The sequence below is a fragment of the Lasioglossum baleicum genome, chromosome 11 (assembly GCF_051020765.1).
Source record: "Lasioglossum baleicum chromosome 11, iyLasBale1, whole genome shotgun sequence".
Classification (NCBI taxonomy): Eukaryota; Metazoa; Arthropoda; class Insecta; order Hymenoptera; family Halictidae; genus Lasioglossum; species Lasioglossum baleicum.
The window spans coordinates 11,320,342-11,347,825 of record NC_134939.1 but is presented as its reverse complement, the minus strand read 5'-3'; the positions used below and the strand labels follow the sequence as shown (position 1 = coordinate 11,347,825).

General features: G+C 38.8%; 2 protein-coding genes across 2 annotated transcripts; both read left to right on the top strand.

Annotated features, from left to right (window-relative positions):
• Positions 1–15,007: 15,007 nt before the first annotated feature.
• LOC143213617 (uncharacterized) lies at positions 15,008–19,258 on the top strand. Its single transcript, XM_076433642.1, has 4 exons — positions 15,008–15,245; positions 16,087–16,449; positions 16,610–17,018; positions 18,723–19,258. The coding sequence occupies exons 1-4, from the start codon at positions 15,062–15,064 to the stop codon at positions 19,117–19,119; spliced, it is 1,353 nt and encodes a 450-aa protein (XP_076289757.1). The 5' UTR covers positions 15,008–15,061; the 3' UTR covers positions 19,120–19,258.
• A 489-nt stretch (positions 19,259–19,747) lies between these two features.
• Positions 19,748–24,076, top strand: LOC143213618 (uncharacterized). Its single transcript, XM_076433644.1, has 4 exons — positions 19,748–19,979; positions 21,724–22,002; positions 22,597–22,927; positions 23,221–24,076. The coding sequence occupies exons 1-4, from the start codon at positions 19,937–19,939 to the stop codon at positions 23,456–23,458; spliced, it is 891 nt and encodes a 296-aa protein (XP_076289759.1). The 5' UTR covers positions 19,748–19,936; the 3' UTR covers positions 23,459–24,076.
• The last annotated feature ends 3,408 nt before the right edge of the window (positions 24,077–27,484 follow it).

Genomic DNA, 27,484 nt, shown 5'->3' with positions numbered 1-27,484 from the left:
AAATACACCATTTCGAAATAGATTGCAAAAGTTTCCCAGATATTTTCGAAAATCTTGTGAGAAATATCATATTATAAAGACACAATGCAGATCGATTTTATTTTTGACTCCCAGGAATTTAGAAGAACGATCAATTTTTTCTGAAGATCGTTTCGCAGAAATTCCACGAAAATGCAAATGTGCACATGGTATCGAAATCCCTTGGTCTCAAGGGAACACAGACCGGTTGTTGGCGTATCGATGGAGCTCGTGTAACGAATAATGATTAATTTGTCGAATTAATCGGCGATCGATTCCCGGCCTCTATGACACTGAATTTTCCAGATTTGCCCCGCGGCTTGATTGATTATCGGAAAAGCATTAGCAAGTATTATTGAAGAGTTCGTTCGCACACGATCGCGATGATTAATCCCGGCGGCGCGGCGGTGTCATTACTCCTGGAATTTATCTACGACACGTGTGGGATAGTTACGTCGTTACACGCCGGATATTGATTTTGTAACGAAGGGATAAATCTGGGTCCATCGACGCCGCAAGGAAGACGCGAATTCCGCCACGGATTTCTGCATAATTACAACTTCGTTGAACATTCCGTTACAATTCTCGGGGAAACTTGCTGAATAATGTCCCCTAATTATGCCGAATGTATTCACTCGCGCAATTAGATCCATTCCGCTTGCTTAAAATAGAAATACATAGCACAGCGATTTGCCTGGAAACGCTTCGAACGATCTTATCTTCAAAGAGTTTCTTAAAAATTGCAATACGCACAGCAATATTGGGGCCATTCCCAGTGATTTTTTTTGTCGCAGTAATGAGCTCCTTCTTCACTTTAATGTACGTAATTCTGAGGACTTAATTTTTGTTATTAAAAAGACAGGAGAAGTTTCTTTTTAGATTTTTGTTGTATCAAAGTAGGTATCTAAATAATAATGAAACTTCCCCCTAAAAAAAATACCGCAGTAACAGGTACATTTACCTTATAAGTTTCTTCGTTCGAGAACATTTTATAATACAAGTTGGGAAAGATTTGTATCGCTCGGCGGGTTCATTGCTAAATTAAGTTTATAGCGATATTAGCATTTTATGTGCCGGGCTTTTGTTACGATTATATTACCATTTGTTTCGGGATTATGTTTGTTAAGATTACTCAGCCATGAATATTCATTCGGGATAGTGATTTACATTGTATAGAAGTCTGCAGCTTATGGAGATTGTAAGTTAATAACGATTAGCTGTATTCCATTTTGTCTGTGCAGAATAGAATAACTATTTAAATAATTATTCTCTGCTTTTTAGTCTTGTGTGTGTGAAATTTTTCAATCGGTTTTTAACATTTTGATGAGATTATAACAGAGACATGTAGAAAATTTCAGACGATATTGCGACCGCGTTATATCGAAAACAAACGCCGTGGTAAAATGTCAAAGATAAAGATTCGACGGAGAATCCCGGTATAACTGATCTTTCGCTTGGTAAACAAACATTATAGTATAATAATACGTAGGAACTTTGTAAACAATGCACGGAGCTCGAACGTACACTGAGCTCAGTGGAGTGGGGATGAGTCAGAGTGGGAACGCGTAGTGGAGTAGGGAGCGCTGTCGCGCGGAGTGGGGATCGCTGAACGCGATCACGTACTACCGAGCGTCGCGCGGGGAGGTGTAACGGTTAAAATTAATAGTTTATATCTTCTAAACGCATAGGCTTTCTAAGAATTTTTTTTAAAAATATTGCATTGTCATCCAGTTCTGAGCTATGTTTAAAATTTCAAGTCTCTAGCTCAACGGGAAGTTAGTTTAAAATCAATTGCAAAATTTGTACCGAACATACAGACGAACAGACAGACAGGAAAGCGAGCTAATCAAAAGTGGTAAAATGGTATTTTATTAGCAATATTAACTTACCGAAGCCAACAGCAAAGTGTAACAATTTCTTTCTATAACAATCACAAAGATTGCAAGCAACAAGAGTGAAATGAAAATATATAATACACTTTCTGCAGAAAATATTGTAACAGCATTCTTAAATTCCCCTAACAGTTTCACTATTTCACATTGAAACAACTCGCATCCATCATAAAATCCACAGTCTAATAGCATTCTCTTCATTCAACTTTAAAGCCGCATAAAAATGTTTCCACTTTTCTCCCGAGATAAACCAGAACAGTTTTATCAATTCCAAGCGGGGATCCACAACGTTATCTTTTATTCCCACCATATACATGCACTCGTGCAAGCAAATTCCTCAACGTGTCCCGAGTCGAAAGCCAATGCTGTTCGGCTGGTCCAATAAAGGATCGAGCGTACATTTTTGGAATATCCGGAAGACGTTCGACGGAAATGGATCGACGGTATGGGATGTAGCTCGGGGTTCGTGTTTTTCAGCGATATAGATCTCCCGTACGTGCGGCGTCGGTGAACATATTGATGTTTAAAATAATATGTAGGTAATAAATTAAAAATAAAAATAAAATAAAATTGTATATTTTTTTATTTGATCATTTCAGAAAAAAAACACTCAGGCTGTGCGGTTTCTCACCTCGCCGACCGCCCCGAACGGAGAAAAGGACAGCGCCTGTAAACACGGGCTGCGTCGGGCCGGGATCCGTCAGCCGTGATTGACCTGTGTTTTTCGTTAATAACTCGAGAACCAAGCCGCGTATGACGGCTAGTTTTCGTTAAAAATGATGTAACATGAGGATTGAGTTTGGTTACTAAAATATTGACTCTGGATTTTGTTACTGAAATATTGGTCGAAAACATGATATCAATGTTCGCTTTTTGGTGATGAAAATTTTATTTGAATTCATACGAACGTTCGAAGGTGTCTTGTTGCACATCTTCATCCCCGAGAAGTGCACTGTTTACTTATTGTTGCTTCTCGTCGCGCAGGAAGCACGGCGCGGCCTGTAAACACAAACCTTGGAACATTAACAAAGTGTCCACAGAAACCCTTAATGAGGCTCCATATATTGTTACCTTAGACAATAGCACTAGAAGTACGCATTTCGTTTAACTGGCAGGAACATTAGCTACCAACCCCTAAGGTATTGTCTGTGTGATTTTAATTAAGCAGCAACTTTCAACATGTAGAAGCGTGTAGAAACTGGGAATATTCTGATTTTACACTTGTCTCTTGGCAATCTCCTAAAATTACCAAGAGTGTCGAAATATTCACCACGAATATTCACCATTACAATTATTGTAAAAATTGTGCTGAACTTTCGCCGAGGGCACCAAAGATTTTCAACTTTTCTCAATACAATATTATACAATTCGACGAAAAAATAGAACTGGGTTAGATCTCGAGTTCCTCGCACGAGAATTTAAAGTTTTATCATATTTTCGTCGAATTTTTTGTATAATATAATAAAGTTGAAAATTTTTAGTCCCCTGAGCAAGAGTTTAACCGAAAATTGTTTCAGATCAAGCAACAGTTGTTTGCAACGATTAATGGGCTAGTTAAATCGGTTTTAACCACAAATTCTTCAGGATCCTTATTGTCCCGTTCACGTGTTCGAGGGGATGATATCGATTTCTGACGATAAATGACGTTTCACTTGTGGACCATGCCAAGGACGCTACTTCCCGCCTGGTAATTATACTGCTTAGGAGATTGTCGTCTTGATTAACCATAGTAATTAGGTTTCTTGGTAAGGTCGCTTGAGTCAGGACACCGCGGGGGTGCTGGCATAGAACTGAAAAACATAGCTTCCAGGAATGTTTCCCTTGACTCAGTTGACGCTTGACGCTACCTGTACATTCACACACAGAAACTGGATTGAAGGGAACACGTCATATGCAACAGTCGTGTCACTCACATTTGTATAAAAAATTTCACGAACATTCTGAAACAGAAAAAGATTTAATAATTTCAAATTTCTACCTCTCTCTCCTCATGTGAAAAATGTATATAATATTTCGCTGATGTTGCTCTCATCTCTGTCCATTTGAAATAGTTAAAATAAATAACTTCTTTCAAATCAGTCAACTTAAAAAACACTGGAAGTCGTAAATTGGTCCACAAGAATTTATAGTTATATGGAGATCTTTAATCAAATGGATTCGGTATCTCTAAACAAGAAATCCGATTGATTAAGTGCTTACAATGTTTGTGTGTAACCCACTCACGTGCAGGCTGACATGTAGATCTCATCAGGAACATTTCAATTGGTCAGCCGAACAATGATTCCACCGTCCAGTATTATTTGCTCTTGCAATACAATTACCGGGAATGTCGCAGCGACATTCAAATTTCAATCGAAGCCTATTCCTCGAATAATCCTAATCCGTTGCACTTGGAGTTTGAGCTGTGCCGGGTTCCCGCAGTATGCCAGCTGTGATGTCATGAATATTTCTGCGTCGTGTCAATATAAGCAACCATACGTGAGCGATGACGATTTGTCCCTACAAATACTAGACAAAACACCTCACACTTTGCCTCGCAAATCTTTACAATATGGGTAAACTGTACAATGATTGGCACCCTTAGTCAAAATCGTAGTAAAAATCTTTTCATCTTTTTTTGAAATGTTTAAACGAGCTTAACCTGCTGTTATTATAAGCTAACAGAGATTTTTCAGCAAAATCAAACAGTTTTATGAGTCATAAATATTTTATTATAAAATATATTCAGTGAGGTTACTCAATTCGATCCGTATGTGCCTTTTTTTCGCTCTTTTTTCTATGTATGTTCACTGATAACGCCGAGATGGATGGACCAATCGTAACGAAACGTTTTGCATCTTGTACAGTATGTCTTCCGATTGGTCCCTTGAAAACAAATTTTGCATTTTTTCATTCTTTGCGGTTTTTATTGCAAATAACCAATAAGACCGAAAAACCATCCCCTACGGTGTTCTACAAATTCTGCTCGTTCTAAAAAGCGTGAAATAAAAAAATTTTATAAAAAGAAATTAAACCGACTTTGAAACGCACTAAAAAAATGCACTAAACAGTATGAAATAATTTACATTTAATTTATGTGAGTACACACGAACTTAAATACAATACAAACTTTTCGGAGGCGAAAAAATTAAAAATTAAATTAAGTATTCACATAAATTAAATGGATATTATTTCATACTTTTTACTGCATTTTTCTAGTGCGTTTTTTCGAAGTCGGTTTTAAATATATGGATTTTAAAATCTTCATAATATTAAGTACAAATCGTAGACGACCCTGTCCGCTATAATTGAACAAAACCAGCGAACAAAATTCTGAAACGAACTCGCCAATATTCAACCATCAACTGGTTAATCGTCACCTCGGAATTATGTGGCGATTCAGGTTGTAAGCATTCTCGCAGTTCGAGCCGTCAATTGCATAGACGAGAGACATCAGGATCGGACTATTTGCATGCAGATACGATCCTAGACGGATGATGCTGCTTTCGAAAGGCCATGTCGATAACGAACAGCGACCTATATTGCTAATAACGTTGCGCTACAGCGGGCGAGGCATCAAGGAAATTTACCGTGGCTTTCGCCGGCCGGTTATAGCTGTCACCTTATTTGTCAGGAAAATTGCGCTATTCGGTCGTGCGTCAGAATTTGCCTTGAATGCGACACGCTCCGGATACGCCGCGCCGTTACAACGCCGACGTCTTTAAGATCCGCCTTTTTGTCGCTTTACACCCCCATACACCCTCTCTATAATTGCAACACCGGCCATTTATCATTTGTTAATTAAAGTAAATTGTGGAAAGAAGCCGGCAACGACGACTGTCCTCGGACTGACCCCGCTAATTGGCGCGGAAGCGAGAATCATTTAAATTCGATGCCGGCGAGGGAAAACTCACCACTCACCGCCCACACCTCTCGTCAACGATTGATCGATATTCATTATTTCAACGAGAGTGTTTCTTTCGCAGAAAAAAGAAATTATTCCACATTCTCCAGAGATCCATGCACCAAACAAAGATATTTTCCCTTCTGTTCAATGATCTTTTGCCAAAAAGAATAAATAAGAAAATATCTTATTGATTTAAGTTCATCGCTTGAATAAAGAAATTCGGTTCTATTTCACCTTAAAATACCGAAATTACTTTCTTCCCAACCCAATAATATTGAAATATAGCCAGACGGAGGAGCGGCTTGTGAATTAATCGAACGCACCGCGTTCATGTTCGGCGGCCGTTTCCAGCGTGACACCGCTGCCGTTTAGCAGTTTATGATAAGCGGCATTAGGTTGCAGAGTGGCTGACCTATTTCCAGAACTCGGCAGACTCCAGCAACGAGTTTCAGAAAGAAACGTAGCCGCCCTCTGATGCTCGGGGCGGCGAAAGAAAAGTCTTTCCCGAGGATCTCTCTCTCTGTCTGTGCTCACAAGGCTTCCCTTAGTTCGTCGTACCTCAGCCGCAACCATCACCCGACTCCAGTTTACGATTTCTCCCAAAGAACGGAGAAAGGCATTACCACGGGGCATTGCTTTCCTCGCGATCACGGCAAACTTTGGTGTATGCCACCACCTTGTCCCAAATGAGCACCTTCCACCCCCTCAAATCGACTTCAGGATGTCAGATATAAAAGAAAAGATTAGGGTAGCCAGTACTCGTTTCGAATCGCATTAAGATAAACCCAGGCTGGACAGCTACTGGCAATTCCGAGAAACATCAAGGTACGATCGAATTGAAAAGGGGGTGGTTTCAAAAAATGTATTGTGGGAGAACTTGATGATGTAGGGCTTCTTGCAATCTAGTCAAGCGTAGTTCAGTATTGTCGACAAATTTTGATGGCATCATTTTTATCACGCTGATATTAGCTTCCGAGTTGTCGATGTTGTCGTTGTCGTTGTGTGCGTCAAACCTTGTAATCGAATTTTAAACCACTTCCCGATAAGCTAGAGACTTGAAACTTTGAACATAGCTCAGAACTGGATGACAATGTAATATTAAAAAACAAATTGTCACACCTCGTCGCGCGACACTCGGTAGTACGTTATCGCGTTCAGCGATCCCCACTCCACACGCCAGCGCTCCCTACTCCACTACGCGTTCCCACTCCGACTCATCCCCACTCGACTGGCCCACTTCGCACCGAAGAAGCTTAGTGTGGTTGTGGTGTTTCGTTCATTCAGTTCCATTTCGGACAATTTCGGACTCCATCAAGAGACGTCGTCTCTCGGAGTCATCCCCTCACTCTATCTCGCGTATTTCCATATCTTATTATTTCTTACCAGTATTACTATATCTTGCGTTCCATTTAAACAGACAAAATGTAGAAAATAAAAAAATATATAAAAAAGAACTTTTTGAAAACCACGCTTATATTAAAATGCACTACAAATAAAAGCGTGGAGCGCTCACGAAGATCACGTCAATATAGTTTAGTTCCACGCTTTTATTTACAGTCACTAATGTCTAAAAAAATTATTTTCTCCTTTTTAGTGTATTTTAATATAAACGTAGTTTTTAAAAAGCTTTTTTATAAATTTTTTTATTACAACATAATATTTATCGTAGGTGGTTTGAACTATCCTTTCGCACGAATCAAACAGTAAAATATTGACACGTTGAAAAGTCACATCAAATGAAATCGCAATTTGCAAATTATCGAGAATAATTTTACTGAAACAGCTTTCAACAATCCTACTTGAAATTGTACAAATAACTACTCCACGAATTTACCTCCGCAGATAAACAGAAGTAGGCGGCTCCAATTAACTGAAAAGGATTCGCGAAAATGTTCGTGTTCACTGCATCGAAATTCTGTAATTATTTTCCGTTCGGTGTCGAATCGATCTCTCACCGCGCTTTAAATCACTAAAAGTTCATCGATCCAACCGAGGTTATTTCCGGCTGGGTAATTGTTTTCATCTAAATTTTTTAAATTCCGAAGTATCGATGAACCGATATCGAATTTTTATTCGACGATATTGGTTGACCTAGCTCTCAAAAATCCCAGGACAATCGCGGGGGTGGCCAACAGGCGTTGGTGGCACCGTTAATTCACGGGTGACGCGCGCTATCAAGCTACGCTGATTTATGGCACACTTGTAGCGCGAACTTTGCCTCGAGATCCAAGGCCAGCTTCGATACATGAAGGAGCGGAGTCAAGTTCAATTACTCTTCAATCTACCTGAACGACCAACGCGGCGAGGAGAGAACCGTCTTGGACTGATAGCTTTACTGCCTGGAGATAGTGCGACCGGGACGAGATTCCTCCAGGATTGTTCTCTAGAAACTAGATGATCCCAGAGACCGACAGTTTCGGCTGTCTTTATTCTCTCTCTTTTATTGGAATATTTTACATTGAAATTACTGGTGAGCCAGAAAGGTATTCGAACGCCTTTTAAAACAGAATAAATTTTTTATAATTGTACCAAACGCGCGCGCGCGCGCGACTTGATTTTTCATAATCAATTAGAAGCGTTGGTTTACGAAATGATACGCAAAGAAGATTCTCCAAACATTATAATTTGCAAGGTTACATGCAAAAATAAAAAAGGCATTTTTTAAAACTTTGATGATGAAAATTTAAAATTTATGTGTTGCAGATCTATGTGTTTGTTATACACATACTGAAAATTTCGTCGAAATCGGTTGACGCAGGAAAAAACAACAAGCATCGAAAAATGTACGATTCTGTGAATTTTAAACAGAAACTGATCAAAAGCCGTGTAAAACTACGATTTGCACAATTTTTAACCGCTTGTAGCTCGTGTATATGTTAATCAATTTCGCTGGAATGTTCAGCACGTGTGCAACTACTATAGATCTACAAAACAAATATTTTAAATTTTCATTAAGGGCCCAAATGAAAAAGTTTTAAGAAATGCATTTTCTATGTTTGCATGCAACTTCGTAAATTTTAATTTTTGGAAAACCTTTTTTGCACATCATTTAGTAAACGAATAATTCTAATTGCTTACAAAACATCAGGTCGTTTTGTACAATTATAAAAAAGTTATACCGTTTTAAAGAGCGTTCAAATACTTTCGTGGCTCACTGTATATCCTTTTTTCTGCGACGTTGTCTTATTTTATATTCTGCATGTGTTTAACCCCTTGCGGCCCTTTGACTTGAATTTTGTTCGAATTCGAAGACGAGCTGGTGCAATTTATAACTGTGGTAAAATGAAAAAATTTTAAATATCAACATATCATTTTTTCAAGATTGCAATCGATGTGGACAATTTTTATTTCAAATAAAAATTCGCGGACGTACAAATACGCAGAAACAATGTGTCCCTTTTCATGAAACTATTGAGAAACTCATTGTCAGCGTTAATAACGAGTATGACTCTGGCAAGTTGCACGCGAAACATAGGGTCAATCAATCACCGAGCAGGATGGTTCGTGAGCGAGACAGCTATATGTCCCGATAGCGAGAAAGATGGATACACAATGTCGTCGGGAAACTTTCTATATTCCCCACCTCCAGATCTGTGTCATAAAGCACGACGGTGGTAGTTCGAGCCCGTTAGACAGCGGAAAAGTGAAGGTAATGACAGGCGAGCGACTCGGGAACGTCGTTAACCGTGCGATCGCAATTACAGCCTCCCATTTAATTACGCGGAGGATGTTTGTAAGTGCTGGCGCGGAGCCCACGGTTGCGTTTTACCTCGTTACGGGGGGCCGAGCCCGAATAGGATCGTAAGCCGACGCCTAAATTACAGCGACAACTATGATTCGGTATGTGGGCGCATCTTAATTAACTCACTGTCCTGGCAAATAGTTTAACCATCGACCATTCGCGTAATCTACGCCGCGTGTGTTTACCTTCTATGAGGTTGCGTGGGCGCGGCGATACTTGAATAGATTACCGGCGCATCGCTCCCAATTGATCAGCGTGCTTAACGTAATTAGTCGATTGTGTAAGTTCTCGTGTAATCGGGTTTTTAGCGGCCGGTAAACACGTGTCGTTCGACTTGCGTTATCACACATTTGATTCTCATTATATCTCTTGATATTTTCGAAGTGAAAACTCCTTTAAACGCACCGCGTGCACAATTGCTGGGCGGTGAATCAGTCTGATCCGTCACGCTCCGAGGTGGAACGTGTACGTCGCTGACATTTTGCTGAGCTGTGAATAGACACAGCGGATTTTATGCATTTATGATAAAAATGGATAGATGTAGGGTATGGTTGCTCAAGTCGTACCCCTTAAGAAAAAAACCGTATAAAACTTAGGTTTTATCAAATAAATAGAAATTAAATGTGTTATTTAAAACTTGTGTTAATACTGTTGTTATTAATTATAATGAAACTAGAAATTCTATATGCTTTCACATAAAATAAACTAAATCCTGAAAAACTTACATCGGTACGACTAAAGGAACCGGTTTCCTAAGTCGTACCACCTATAGCCTAAGTCTTACCTAAGAATTCAATTAAGCAACAATAATAATTAAACCGTATTTTTCATTAATCTGTTTACATGACACATAGGTATTCAATTACTACAAACTTCACATACAAATGTTTTTGTTCTTTTGTCAACTCGAGCGCATACATCGTGCACCCATGATTTGCATTTCAAGCATTGAATCATGCTTACCTCCCGATCTTCTCCACAAATAAAACAAAACCAATCACTTTTCTTCTTTTTAACTTTTTGTGGCAATTTCATTTTATTAATTACTGCTTTTCTTTTATTTGCCGTATTTTTTATGTTTTCTTTATTCTGCGTTGACGTTATATCGACTGACGAGGTAGTACGACTTAGGAATCTCATATGGGTACGACTTGAGACATGGCACAAGTTAAATTTAAAAAGTAAACATAACCTAACTGAATAAAATTAATACGATTTCGTTTCGACCAAACGATTATGTAAATTCTACTGAATTTATATTTAATAAGGAACATAATTTTGTATTAATTTAATTAATTTTATATGCAGAAAATTATAAGAAAATTGAAATAAACTTACTTGATAACAGGATTTATAATGAGGCTGGTTTATGGCAGACAATAATACGTAAACCAACTTGGTTGACTCGGATGTATATTCGGTTGCCGTTGTATGTGCTGTTGTCGCCGTAGTTCCCTATCTTAGCCTAATTTGAGAAACAGTAGAAATATTGTTATATTATTTCCGACCCATTAAATGTATCGAGTCAGAAAATAAATTTCTATTTCTATTTATTTACAGTGAGAAACAAACAGGTGTGCAATCGCCATAGAAGTTTTCACTTTTTGACTCGGGCATTTTACAAATTCTTCTCGCGGAATTTCATCGAACACAAGCATTTCCAAAGGGAAGAAGTTATTTTAACCTATGGGAAACGTGCTGTTCGAGTAACCTAAATACACGTCTACGTGCACGTTACGGTATTTACATTAAAATATATTAAATCTGAAACATTCACGTCTAAAAGCTCGACGAAACGTATCGCCGGCTTTGACCCAGTTAAACGTGAAAATCCGTTTTACGCTGGCGACCGTTACCCGACGAATTTTCAATAACGAAAACGCGTATAGAATGTTTTCCACATTGTCAATTTCACGGTTATTGAACGGGGGCTAAGCATTCCGTGCACTCTGCCTATCCGCGTTCGCACAAAAAAATACCAAAGATATGTGATCACGGTAAGAACAAAGGAGGATTTTACACGGATGGACGGCTTGTGTGTCCGCCGGCTAAATGCGGAATTAATTGTATCTCATTAATACATAAATACTCCCGAATATGATACGCGACGATAGCAATCATAAACAAGCAGTCCTTTCCCGATTTTCCCATTTTCTTCGGACTGTGAATACTGCGACTGATCAAATAATTTCTTTTGCAGGAGCTATAATCCTTAACGGGACTAATTTCGTACTTTATCTGAAATTAGATCGTCTGCCACGCGTTTTATGTAATGTTGATGGCGCACCGTGTCAGAGAACACCAGCTCGGCGGCGTTCACTTGAATCGTTCTGGGTTCTGGGCACCTTTTAAGAGACGTTGAAACTTACAATGGGAGAAGTGTCAAGGCGTCATCCTGTCTCTCAGCGCACCGTTTAATAAGAAATTTAATAAGACCCCGTGGCGCGATAGCTGCGACTGTCGTCAAAGTGGACGGAATGCAACTGTAATGTAGCAACGGCAGCAAGTAAACGATCGGCGAAATTAGTACAATCCTCATCGGAAGAAAGGTCCTCGAGGAGAAAGCTGACGAAGCCTGTTTTCCATCCGTTAAAATGTTTTACATGCCGTAAAAATATAATCCATCTTCTCCGGGGGTTGCAGTAGCCTGATTTATGCATTGGATTCAGCTGGCACTCGAAATTTCTCGGCAAGATGGAATAATTTTCAAGCGCGACGAGTTTAGAAGTCCACTCGGTCCTTACTTCGAGAGTTTAAGCTGTTCGAAGGAGGAAAGTTTATGTTTTAAAGAGCATGGACTGCGTTCGCAGCCTTTGAGAGCCCGAAGACCCAGAAACACAGTTCTCCGAAGTTTTATTTCTGCAGTGTTTCTTGTATTTACTTTTCATTTAATTAGTCACTTTCCAAGCAGTCTAAGTATTTAAATGAACGATTTCAATCACGGTTTTCTTTTGGTATTCTGGCGTTCTTTTTAACATTTTTGAATACGTTCTTCTACCTTGTAGGGTGTACAATTTCTAATTTATAATTCAGTGCTACCTCTAAGAGCCTTAATGCGAGCGAAAATCCGATAACTGAGATTAAAATACCTCCAATTACAGGAACGCTTAATTATACTACGGGAAGGGCGTTATTCATTTTACGAACGAAACCTATTTGTGCTAACAATAGCTTAAAACGATAATTATCTTTCAGAGAGGTAAAATGAAATATGATGTCGACAATTATCAGCTGTGTTAATACATAAATATTTGATAGTTTGTGATGCGCGTGGAGATGTATTTTCGTATATATCGTAATATTATTTCCCTAAATATTATATTTTGAAGCTTAACACTTTACCTACCGGAAGCCTATTAATAGGATTTTCAATAATTCTGCTGTACCAAAAGAAAGCATAGAAATTTTCTTTTATATTGCAATCTTAAATGAAACTATTAGATGATGTTATTAAGGGTGACTTGTTAGTTCATAATGAAAATTGCTGTTGCTATTGAAGGTTTCATTAAAAAGTGTTTAGCCATGTACCATAGATTCTTCAAAATTATGCAATAATCACCGGTCGGTAATGTGTTAACATTTCTTTAGAACATGATTTTAAGTATTACGTTACTTTCTGGTACATTTGTTTTATTATATAATTACCATATGACAGATAAAAATTACTTCACCATGTATTTCCAAGTCACAATTTACTTAACCATGTATTTTCGACTCAAAATTAGCTTGACAACACGTTTCAAATTTGCAACAAACACCCACATCCAACCCAAAATTCAACCTTGAAATCTAATTTCTGTCCTCGACGACTCTCCGACGCCCTCCGGACGTAAAAATCCATCCTCTCGATGGTGTGGACCATTTTCCCCTGGTTACATTATTGAACGGTCCCCCGTAACGATACGGAAATCCGTGATAATCCCGATCACGGTAGCCTCGGTGTCCAGTCAAGCGAAAAGAACACCGAATTCGCGGGTTTGCGTGGGAGGGATAGCTTCCGCAAAGTCAAGGAGGACGACCGGAAGTTTGCCGTCCGCGAAATTGCACCACACAGTGAAACGAGTAAGAAAAATAACCGGTCCGATTGTATACACTGTTTTCAACTTTATTTTTCTGAGTAATATTCTATAAAAAATTGTCAATAATTTCGTAGAACACATTCTCGTTATTTTCATAAATTAATGCAAAATAGTCACTCTTTTTTTACGTTTGTGTACATTGTACATATACTGCCACAGAAGATTTGCAATATTTTTAATCTGTTATATCGAGTTCTACTGTATTCTCTTTAATTACAATATCTTTTCGATGTCCAAGAGATTGGGTTAGCTTCACAGTGCTCGCCACTGGCAATCGATACAAGAATAGAATTTGGCATTGAAATCGTTCGCAGGGAAGCGGCTTTCGCAAACTCCGAACAACAATCAAACTGCAATAAATCGACGGCCAGCAACGTGCACAAGCAAAGCCGCAGCCCCCGCCAACTTTCGCAACACCTGTTATGGGTATTTGTCGAAAAAGTTTGCGAACTCGGCCGTGAATTTTATGGAAATGATCGTGCCCTGGTCATCTGGTCATTTGGTGTGTAATTGCGATTGATGAGCACGAGGGAACCTTGTTGAAGGTTTTAGGGTTCCTTCGAGAGTTCATGTTCGAAAACTATCGACTGGTTATGGGCTTTGGGTTCATACAAATTGATATCGATGGTGCAGGGGATAATTTATGCTGTTGTAGTACATTTCGATCCATTAGAAACGGCAAAATTTGTACAGTGACTCCCACAAATATTCGGACACTTAAAAAGGCGATAACTTTTTTAATATTATATTATACGATTTGACCTTTTTTTGGGAAAGCTAGAGCAATTAGTTTACTACAGGATACTACAGGACCGTATAGTCCATTCTAAAAAATGTTATCGGCTTTTTAAGAGTGACCGAATATTTGTGGGAGTCCCTGGAGTCCATAAATTTTGCAATTACCTATGAAAAAGAATTGCAGTGTTCATGTATTTTCGAAAAATTAATTACCACTATTCCGTTCGCACCTAATACAATTGTTTAGAAAATAAAAACTCCGTGAAACTATTTTCGAACCCATCGAGTCGAGAACAAAATAATGCATCTCGAAACACACGTTTCGAAATTCCATTACGAGCACACCCGGCGAAAAAGCTAGAAAAATACACATGGACAATAATTGGAATTCGCGTGCAGAATATCGACGATTCCGTATGGAAATCCGTCGTTCGGGTGATTTTTTTGTGAGGCCACGTCGAAATAAATGAATCACGGAGCTCTTGTATAAATAACGAGGTCACTAAATTCGTCGACGCCATTGCAGCGCATCGCACCGGCCATCACACGTTCGCGAGAATCGCGAAATTATTAATCGTGCGCTCGCACCTCGAGCAACGATCGTTTCTCTTCTTCTTTGTTTTTGTTTTTTCATGCACACCGATATCACGACTCGGTTGTTTCGACAAGGACTTTCTGCGACGGGACACGGCGAGAAGAAAATACAATGGCGCCGCCGCAGAAAAGGGGATCAAGAAACTCGACCGGGAAGGAACGCGCCACGGAGACACACTATTCCCATCGACGGTTTCGCAAACGGCCAGAAATCTCGCGTCCATTGCAGCCCAGTCAATCCCTCAGCGTGCCGGAATTAGTTTACAGGCTGCTGAACACTGACAAACATAACCAAGGTGCCTATCCGACGCGAGCCGCGAGTTAAATACGCTACAGATACTTTTACAAACTGTAATACATCGTTAAACTTTCATTCAGGGGAACAAGAATTTTCAACTTTTCAACTTTTTCAAATTCTAGTGCGAGGAATCCAAGAACCTAACCCAGATCTAACTCGGACTATGATCAGACTACAGATATACTAGAAACTTGGATTCCGCGTACTAGAATCTAAAGTTTTATCATTGTTTTCGTCGAACACCGTATAATATTACATTCAGAAAAGTTGGACATTTTTGGCCCACTGAGTGAAAGTTCAGCCGTAATAATTATGTCACCGTCTTGATTATACTGTTGTAGATCTCATTTAATTAATTTCTTCATAATTACATGAGATCTGCAGTCTAAAAATAACATCTCTATAGAAAATTATTTAAATAATAATAAATTTTTTTAAAATACCACTTTCTTACAACGGACTAAAAAGAATAAAATAATTTTTCCTAGCCCCACATAAAGATTCCCAACCCCGTTCAGATAGTCCTGAAAATTTGTAATTGTGAATTTTGAATAGCTATGAAAATACTTGTGTAAGATTTTGTTTGATACTTGTAAGGCTTTTTAAAAAATCAATTGCAAAATTTGTACCGAACAAACAGACAGACACACAAGAAAGCAAGCTAATAAAAACGTAGTATTAAAATGACTGAATTTCTTTTTACTGTAACAACGTTCTGGCCAACGAGGCAAATCGTTTGCGAAGAAATTCTAACGCTGATATTAAATTTGGGGGAGAAGCGAGTTCGACGTGAACAGCAGTGGCAAGGGAGTAATCGAGATTTTGATGGTGCTCGATAGGAACGATGTCAGTGCAACGAGGAGTTAAACCGTCGAAGGACAGGGCTCCGTACCGCGATAAAATACGGAAGTATCAAGATCTCCGTGACCCATCGGACGACGCCTCGTCCGTTCATGAAAGCTCTGCGTCCGCCACCGGGTCCGGGTACACAAAATCGGGAGCAACGTCCATGGAGAACCTGTCCAGGGTGATGAAGGTCACAAATACCTCGTGGGCTTCTGGTTCTGCGGACAGTAGCGTATCGAATGTCTCCATCGAACCGATCACTCTCGCGAACTCGATGGATAACACCAGGGCGTTGTTGAAAAAGAAGTCCCTCGTGCAGATTATCAACAACTATATCAAGGCTGGCATAGAAGAAGGTAAAACTCTTCATTTCAATCGTACTGAGCCGGAAACTTTCTCATTGACTTTTCCAGAGGGTTTTGACTTTTCTAGATTGGTAGTTAGAGTTACATTAGGCTGACATTGTACAAGGCACGAATAAATTTGTGCACGAAGTCAAGATTGTGTATATTCTAGGCAAAAGGCATGCGAAGAGGTACATACGCAAAGCTCTCTCGTTCGGCGTGAAGTCTGGATACCTAATCCCAACGGATCCTCAGGGTCAAGTGATACGAGTGTCTCCAACGTTGGTGGAGTCGAGAAGAAGCGACCCGCAGTCACGTAGAAGACGTCGCCGAGCCAGACAAGGTGACGGGGATTTAAAGTACGTTGATCGCAAGGAACAAAGACGCCGCCCGACCCCGCCCTTGACCAGCAAAAGGAAACTCCGCCGCGATACATCCTTGGACAGAATGGTCCCTCAAAAGCGCAGAAAGCCCTCCGCATCAAAAAACCCGGGCATGAACTACAATTTGAATTATGCGGCCACGAGGAAGAAGGACGCGTCTGCTGCTCGCCAGGACGCGCCTGGGAACAGAAAGAAGACGTTAGTATACCGTTCAATCCTTTAGCACAACCTATCAATTAATTTATTCGCATACATTTATACTTATGCATGAATTTTTATTTATTTTTGATGAATTTATTGCTTTACGGTTGTTGAATGCTGATTCTTTTGATTTTGTAAAACATTCGTTCACATCAAACTGTTTTTAATGCTCGGTCTCGCTGGATATTTTTAACGTGCGTTTAGACTGAATTTTTCAATGTTCGTCGTTAATGAATTTTTTAACGTTCGTTTTTATCGCATTTCCTGGTCGTCAATTTTTAAGGACTTGTTCGATATACGTTCTCAGCTACGATAGTTTTTCTCGAATGTTTTTAACGCTTACGTATCTTCGTTTTACTGCTTCTTTAGTTTTTCGTTAATTTCTTTCGTCTATTTATTTTGTTCATCGGACAGACGCAGATCATAACACCACTGATTGGATATCATCTTGATAAGATCGTCAATTTACGCATATGACATTATAGGCTTTTTACTGCCGGCATTAAAGTCTTTTTATTGCGTGACCTCCTTCTCGGGCCAGTGTCAATTTTTATTTGCGTTTTTTATACGTTCCAGATGACACTGTAAAACCCGTAAGGATACGATTCGACAATAAACGCGTTTGTATTTAATATCTACTCTTTCTCTGAAATTTATACGTACAGTGACTCCCATTAATATTCGGACGATGTCAAAATACCGATAACTTTTTTGATATCGGACTATACGATTTGAACTTTTTTGAGAAGCTACAGAAATTAGTTTACTACAGGACGCGAAAAGAAATTTTTCCAAAAATTGCAATTGGTCGGAATTGCAAAGAAAATACTAGAGTTGCATTCTCCAACTTTTTTATGTGGGCCTATATTGAAAATTTAGAAAATACGTTTTGTAGGCCTGTATCAATTTTATGCATTGTGACATTTTTATTGAAATCGGTTGATGCAGAAAACAACGACAGACATTGAAAGATGTAAGAATTCTTAGATTTAGAAAATTGTGAATCTTTAGCAACATTTACCATGTTTAAACATTTGTAGCTCATTGCAACGTCGACCGATTATGACGAAATTTTCAAGATGTGTTTCATTGACACAGATCTACAAAACGTATTTTTTAAATTTTCAATATAGGCCCACATAAAAACGTTGTAAAATGCAACTTTTAGTATTCTCTCTACAATTCCGACCAATTGCAATTTTCGCAAAAATTTCATTTCACATCCTGTAGTGAAGCAATTGCTCCAGCTTCCCAAAAAGTTTGAATCGTATAATGCAACATTTAAAAAAGTTGTCGCTTTTTTTAGACCGTCTGAATATTAATGGGAGTCACTGTATGTTACATCTAGACAGGGGATCTTTATGCAAAATAAAAATATTCTACTTCAATTGCAATAAACTGGAGTGAAATGGAAATTTATTTTCTTCCTTAATATATTTATTAGGTCGAAAATATTGAAATAGTATATTTAAATTCTTCTAATGTTTTCACTGTTTGAAATTGCACCTCTCCATTGTTGTCATAAATGCATATAATCCGCAGTCTAGTTATATCACATTCAATCAATAATATTTCGTGTGCTGGATATGAACACAACAAATAGTAATTAGAGTTATAAATAATTCCTGTCTCTGCGAGCTATGCTGAAATAATCACGATAATTACCCTGTGACTTTACCGAATTGCAATAATTGATTTCAGGGACCAAGTAACGCGAAGACCAACAGCCAAAGGGTCCGCAGAAACGATCCGACGAAAACGAACCACCAGGCAAAAAGACGAGATGGTCGAACAACGACAAAGTCGCAAAGCTCGTTCAACGAAGTCCCCGCACACGGTCAAGCAAGCAGCGAAGAATGATTGCTCGAAATGTCAAGAAGATGTGACAGACGAGGATGATAACAGCACGAAGTCCAGCGATAACGATGCGAATCAGAACACCGTGCCTGAACGACGCAAGTCGGAATCAAGCGGCGGGGGGTGTGATATCGAGGGTGCCGATGAAAATCCTGGAAATCTGTCGCGCGTAGTCGAGGATCAGGTAGAATTATCGAACAACGACGAGATTGGCAACAACCCGGTCGAAGATGTACATTGATGACTCATTTACGTTTTTACTACCCACTTTACCGTAATTTCGATGCATATATCATTTTGTATATTTTGTGAAATTTAAGATTTCATTTGTATGGTGAGAATTGGCTGAGAATGCAAAGAAAATAAAGGAAATTTTCAGACTCGAGGAATTGTTGAAATATCTTTTATTCTGCTAGATTGTTTTGAGATTGAACAGTCAGACCAAGTCGGATTGTCAATCCTGACCAATCCTGACTGATCCTTACTTCAATCACGATTGACAGACTGATTATTAGATTGACAGTATTGAATGTTGAAATTTTATAACCAATAACTAAGTCGCAATGTCTTTTAAAGAGAAAACCTGTTAGTCTCCCCTCCACTTCCTGTGATTGAAGCTCGGATTTCCAAATATCTGGAAATCCGTCAGTCCATTTCATCAGTATTAATCTTTCACGATCAATCCGAATGTCAATCTTCGACAAAACTGTCATTCCGATTGACCGTGTAGGGTCCGCTTATAACCTGAGCGTTTACATTCGATAGATCGACAAACAAATCGACTGTGTGATGCAAGAGAAATGCCATGCCTACTCTACGAGCCGCCGAAAAGAAAAACGAACGTGAATTTGTTTTTCCAGAAACAAAAAGGAAAAAAGAAAGACAGAAGGATCGGTAGCCGCCAATCCTCTTTCATTAACTTTCGGGAAATCGTTCGACAAAATTCTGCGCCGCGACTCAACTGATCCGGGAAAATTCTAAAATTCTGAGTCAGACTGATCATCCTCGAAAACAGTGAAATCAAAAAAAAAAAAATTCGAAGAACCCAGGAAACTAAAATGGCGAAAGCAAAGGGAACCCTGCGAGACCCTCGCAAAAGGAGTAAGTGATGCATGAAAATTTGTTGAAATTAGTTTCCGCGCTTCATTCGATTTTTGCAAAAAACACCGGTGTCGAATCCGATTGCTCCGGTACGTGTCATCGTGCAATCGTTGGAGAGAGTCTCGAGTGAACAAAGTCGGAACGCCGTGAAACTTTCTGCTATCCGAAATGTAATTAAATTCCGAATGGAAGACCCAGCGACAGAATTAAAAAGCTTTTCATTAAATACTAATGGAACGATATAGCCAGTTTAATCTCTCTTGGAATACGCTAGACTTGGTTAATTCAATCGTCTACGACACTTCTGTAATTGGGCTGAATGTTTCTTAGCTTCCGCGAAAGACTCGATTACGGATCGCTATTGACCGACTTTTTACCTGTGTCTACGAATTCTACAAATCCTCCGGTTTCTCATTTAGTTGCCCCTTTCTCAGCTGTAACCATTCCTCGCTCTTCTAATTCTTTTTTCTTCAACCTCTGGCGGAAGGTTTGTTTAATAATTACCTCCACACTTCTCCTCTCCATATTATTTTGCAATTTTTTCAATTTTGCTGTTTAATAGGTTGAAAATAATATAATAGTATTTTTAAATTCTTCCAGCATTATTATTTTTAGTTACATCAACTCGTTTTTGTCATAAATGCACGAAATCCGCTGTCTGGTAATCATTATTTATTTTCACTCTCTGTACTGTGAACTGAAGTTAGACTTTCATGTTAGTGTTTGTAATTTGGAATTATTCTGTCTATCTGCTTCAGCATTGGCTGGCTGAATTAATTGCTACGTGACGGTTTGATAAATTTATTGTTCGTTGTCAGACAGCGGATCTCTATGTAAAATAGATATTTTCTACCTGAATTGCAATAATCTGAAGTGAAATAGAAATCTATTTTCTTTGTTAATATGTTTCAACATAAAATCCGCTAACTACTCATTATTGTACGTTCATTTTCGAAAGCTAAACATATTGAAACTACAGCTCTTACAATATTCCTGCGTACGAGTTCTGGAGCTACACAAATTTCCAAGGGTAGAAAAACTTTCGAGATGTGTCGCTTTTCAAGATCAACAGTTGTTTTCAACTAAACTACTAAAGTTGAGACAGCCTTGACTGCCGTTGCTCAAGATCGGAATTTTTATATGAAATTTTCGAGCTAAACTTCTCAGCCACGAACTGCAGCATTCAGAGAATTCATTTTCTAGGATCAAGGAAGCTGGACAATTTATTTCACGAAGCTAAACGATTTATTTCATTTCTTCTCGATCTACATTTTTCAGCTCGACATTTTACAAATCATGCAATTCAAGTTCCAGTATGAAAATATGTTCCTTCTGGATTTATTTCAATTTAAAAATTGAAGAATTTATTCAACATCTCTGTTCAAGAGAAAAAGCTCTTTCGTAAAATTCTCGAACCTCCTAGAACTGAAAAGGGAAAGTTCAACATCCATTCAGCACTGAAAAATTTAACATTTTCATTCAAAATTATTAAAAATACCCACGACCCCAATGTCCCATCCCCATTCAAAATTCCTTAAAAAATGTCAATCGTCGCGAGTCATCGAACAATTTTATCAATGCAACCAAAGTTTCAAAGCAAAGGTTAAACTCGGGCAGGGAAAGGGCCGCGCAAATGTCCTCAACTATGTCCGCGGGGTCAGAGGCTCCTCGATGAACCGGAAAGAAGAACCATAATACCGTAGAGGTCGATCTGCTCGGTGACGCAAAAATAATCGCGTTACAGAAGGGCGCCTCCGTAAACCACATGTCGCAATGCTCGTGTACGAGTTCCTCGACCGACAGTGGAGGACCTTGCATGACAGCAACCGTAACGGCTACTCATCCCACTCGCCTAAGTGTCCCAACGAAGGTCAGGATTCCCCGAGTTCCCGTGTCAGCGAGGCCAAACATAAGATCAACAAACGGAAAAAGTCGGGAAATTCGAAAATGTACTTGGCCAAACGGGGGGAAGTGTTCAAGGAACCGGTTATGAATACGTGCGTCTGCAAACATGGTGGTGAAGGTAAGTTTTACTTAAAATAATCATTCAAACAAAAATTTAAAAATACCACGTTTTTAAAACAAACTAAAAAATATAAAATAATTTTTCCCAGCCCCATACAGATTCCTAAACCCCTACAGATAGTCCTGAAAATTTGTGATAGTGAATTTTTAATAGCTATGAAAACACTTGTAAGATTTAAAACGAAAAATTATTTTATACTTTTTAGTCCGTTTTAAAAACGTGGTATTTTTTAAAAATTTATTTTTATTTAAATAATTATTTTCTGCTTTTTAGTCTTGTGTGTGTGAAATGTAACGGTTAAATTTAATAGTTTATATTTCCTAAAAACGTATAGGCTTTTTTAAAAAATTTTTTTAAATATTGCATTGTCATTCAGTTCTGAGCTATGTTAAAAATTTCAAGTCTCTAGCTCATCGGACAGTTAGTTCAACATCAATTGCAAAATTTGTATCGAACAAACAGACAGACAAGAAAGCGAGCTAATAAAAACGTGGTAAAACAGAAAAAATGCAACATTCGACCATACGACACTGTCAAAAGAAAGTAAAAATTGTAATGAATAATCCTGGCTATTATTTGGTAATATTCTAGGGATAAGGAAGATGAAGAAGTACATTCAAAAGGCCCTGGACTTCGGTATAGAGTCGGGATACCTAATTCCAAAAGACCAAGCGTATAGAGTTCTTCGCGTATCTTCGGATCTTGTCAGTGATGGCAATTATCTGAAAGATATCAAGAGCTCTAGCAGAGAAGTTTCGCAAGGTCGAAATGGCAGGCTTGATAGAACACCGAACAAATTAAGAAATTGTGAGGTGCACGATGCTAGGTGCAGAAGATCGCACAGGAAGCGGCGATCTAGATCAGGAAGTGGATCTAGGAGACGGACATCTCGCCGGCGGAAACGTGGAAGAAAACGCAGCAGGTAAATCAGTAAATCACTTGATCTGAGTGTCTCATTTCCGAAGATGCTCTGTAATAAAATATTAAGTGGTACGATCATGCTAAGCAATTCCGAGTTGTTCAGAGTCCCGATAACAATCCGATCGACACGAATCCGATAGCTAGTGCCGCGAAATGAAAACAACGAGCATTTCGATTCATTTCGGCATCGAGGATTACCAATTCAGCGAGCCAGAATTTTCGTTCCACTTTTCGTGAACGATAATCGCCGCGATAAACAGTTTACAATTGAAGCGTTTCGCCCGGGGGTTTCAGGTCCATTAATAGGCAGCAGGAGGTCGTCGAGGACGACGATTGCCAGTTTGACAAACAGCCAGAGAAAAAGAACAGCACAGAGAACGCTTCCAAAGAAATAAGGCATAATGATCAATCGAATGAGTCGGACGGCGAGAAAACAACGATTAAGAAGGAGGAAGAGGGCTCGGATATGTCCGTCGACGAGGACGAGACGGACGAAGACGAGAAGAAGGGGGACGACGGGAATAAATCGTGATCCTGCACCGATAATTGCACCGCGGAAGCCTCTGCGAGCTTCAAACATACTTCCAACGAATCAGGAACGGAATTAACCCCTTGCAGTCGAAGCTGTTTCGACGACAGAGCTCGGGAAATTTTAATCATCTCGAACGATTGACTCGGAACACTTTATAAATTGAGAACGAATGAAATTTCACCATGATGCAATTTTCAGCGATTTGTGAAATTTTTCAATTTAGAACTGTGTAGAGATTTAAGAGTCGCTATTCCTGTCTAAAATATTTTTACCTTTTAAGATTGTTTTGGAAGTTTGTAGAGGCCACAAATGTGTTTTCCGCAGTGCGATAGTTCATTGTAATTATTGTCAGCGTCTTCGAGGAGTAAATTTCGCAGTATCGTTCAAAGCGGTATTTTCCATGTAATTCCTAATTTATGAGAGTGTGAGCATTGTTCACGTGGTCGTGGTGCATTTACGTGTGCATTACAAGGCACTTGCTGTGGCAATAAACCAGTAACAGTAGAGTGAAATTTCGTTTTCCTTTTATCTTGCGTTTTGTCGATTAAGCACACCTACGGTGCTCGGGATATAATTAGAAATAGTAATTAAATTATAATTAGACCTTTTTCTCGGTGCGGCACGAGTACCGCGTGGCTTTATATGAGAGGGTTTCCACTTCGAGTAATAAATCTTTAAATAAATATAGGAGCGATGTTTCGAGTATGGGAATTACTGCGATAAATCCCTTACCTTCAATTTTAAAGGTGTATTATGCTTTTACAGTGATAGTAATGAGTTTCTAACTTACTTGGTAGTCTACGATTTTCCAAACATATTCCCCTACCAATAACATGACATTAAACTATATTAGATTACTTGAGAGCACAGTGTTGGGCAATAAATAAATTTATTTAAATAAAAAGTTACTTGTTATTTGGATATTCAAATAAAAAGCAAAAATAATTATTTATTATTTGAGCAAGTCTCTAAATGAATTATTTAAAATAATAAAGTTAATTGTTATTTACAAATATAATTTCAATTATTATTTGTATTGACAAATGTTCATTGTATATACAAAATACAAGAAATAAGAGAAGACCAAATTTTCACCTCAATCCAAATAATAAATAGTCTTTTATTTGCAAATAAATAATAAACAGATCACTTTTGGAGTTATTTAAATTACTTTTATTTAAATAGAAATTTCAGTTATTATTTGCAATTAAAATCACACGTTTATTTATTATTTAATTATTCATTATTTAAAATAAAATTTGCCCAACACTGCTTGAAAGGGTCCACAGAATACTATCATGCAATTTATGATTATTCCTACAGAGCAGAAAATTTGATTTTCTCATTTACTGAAACTATTTCAGATAACGCTAAAACAGTTGTCGAACCGATTTGATCCTATCCAACACGCAGTGCGATCTATCTTTTGTATTAGCGTGATATCGACAGGCAGTAAATCATGCCAGTTCATATATGTATGCAAATTTCACGGATACCTATCAAGTTGCAAACGAGCCACGTGATAATCTCACCGGAAATGAACTTTAAACCTACTGCACTTCGCAGTTAACAGGATTTCAAGGTGCAGCCTAGAATAATATCTGTTCGAATGAATTCTTTAGTGGTTTCTCTGATGTTTCTCCTGGTCAGAAGTAACCAGACTACACTCGAACAAGGGTGTACAATTCGATACAGTCGATCGGATGTTCAGAAGTGGCTGAAACCACAGCGACGACAGCTGATAAACCGCCATTCTTTTCACGCGAACACTTCGAACGGCCTCGGACACGTTCGCGAAGGTTCAAGGCCTCGTTCCTTAAATCATATAAATAGCCAGAGGATGAACGGGGTCGGAATTTATCACCGAAACTTGCGGAACTATTATTTTTATGGATACACTGCCTCGTATGGTAAAAATTCGCACGGAGTGCTGCAGGGCAACATTATCCAGAGACCTTGGTCCGCGATTATGGAGGCTTCTTCTTTTTGCAATTTAACAATGTCAGGGGTCAGGGAGTTTCAACTCGAAAATATAAATTAGGTAAAATGGTCTTCTTTTCTCTGATAAACGAAATAATATAAAAAGAACTTGAAATTTCCAAATAATGGGGAATAAACTTCCACTCAGGGGACCAAAAATTTTAATCCTTTCTGGATGTAATATTATACAGTTCGGCGAAAAACTTTAAATTCTAGTGCGCGGAATCCAACTCGGCTTCGAAGCATTTACAGCTTCCATCGGTTCGCTATTCCAATTAAATCCTCCCCATCATTGATTACAGTTACCAACGCGCGTGTTTCGTAGTTACTACTACGGGAGGTTGGGAAATTGGGTAAAACATGTGTCTGGAAGACCAGTGTGCTTACAGAGAGATATAATCTCGTGTAATTTACAACTTAGGAAAGGAGGTAATTAAACGTACTCATCGGGCAAGCTTTAATGCTCGAATGCGTCGGAGAGGAAATACATTGCAGTGAAAAAAGTTTATAGACACCGCGCCGGCCGGTGAAAGTACAAACTCGCTCTCGTAAAAACACGGTAATACAACGGTATCACATCGGTAACCCACGGTTAACGCTAATCTTTTACTTTTACGGAAAACAATGGCAGTAAATACGATTTATCCGAGAAAGTTCTGTTCTCCCTAGTTACATTACTGTTGCATGTCGTTTCACTTTACGCGAAATCCCAAACTATCTTATCCGAACGTGACCGAAGCAAAAATTTGTTCGTCATCAATTCGAAATTATTCTAGAGCGACTAGACAATCTAAATAGTTGTGGTTTAAGTATCTATTCGCAGCTAAAGATTTTTAGCAAAATTATTCAGTTTGAAAAATGAATTTTAAGCACACCCCTATACAGGGTGAATCACGAATCGTGACCAGTAGAGATTACTGTGTTATTAGCAGTCCGATCGAAAACGTTCTTATCAGGTATAGCATGGTTTCAAGAGAGCTTTCACGTGGTTATAGCAAATTTTTCGTCAACTCTTTCTTTTTATGATTTTTCGAGGCCACCTTCAATTTTTTGTAAATACCTATAATTTTTTTACGCCTATCTGTTAGAGGATTTCAAGGCGAATTCAGTAACGTATCGTAACATTTAAAAAATTGCTTTCTTCTTTTTTACAAAAAATTTGCTATAATCACGCGAACGTTCTTTTGAAACTATGTATAGGTGATAAAAACATTTCCGATCAGACAGTTAATAAAGTAATCTCTACTGATCACGATTTGTGATTCATCCTGTATATAATTCAGAAACGTTCTCGAATGTTGTTCCAATTCGCAGAGTCGCCGGTTGTATTTCACGCAATAAAATTCATTTATTATTCTCACGTGATACTGTTCCAATTTTGCAGTGTTCACACATAAAGCGAGCATAAAGCGTTATTCACTGCAACAAATATCAAACACAAAAGCTAGTATGCATCAAAATTTGGCAGGAAACCAGCGGTGGTGCAGCAAACCATTCACGCAATGTATCAGAAGGTCGTCGTAAACGACAATAATCAAAATAACAATCAGCTAACGATGTAGAGATCCAAATCTCGCAGAAACAGCGAGGACCCAGGGATCCAACAAATAAAGGGTGATGAAGCAACGTGTCCCCTAAAAAGGCCAATAAAAGTCCGAGAAAACGAGACGTTTACATCGCAGTAAACGTGTCCGTTTCGTTCTTAGCCCGGAACCATGGTCGTTGCGATCCAATCAACGCTCAGGCCACCCCTTGTTGGCCCATGGGAGCTTCCGCATACGAATTGCGAGCGAATCACGGCTATCGATCCTCTCTCTCTCGATCACCGATCCCAGGAGCCTTCCGTATCCTTCGTCAGAATAGGGACAGCTGTCAGAGGGTGTTCGGACCTCGACTAATGGCCAATTTCATTGGGACGAGTCCTGGCTAGCGTCTGTTTGTCATGGTTACCCATGGACTGCTTACTCGACTGTATTACCAGGTCGAGCGTTTCGCTTTATTTCACCCTCGATCGCGTGTCCTGCGAACCACGCTCTTAATATTTCC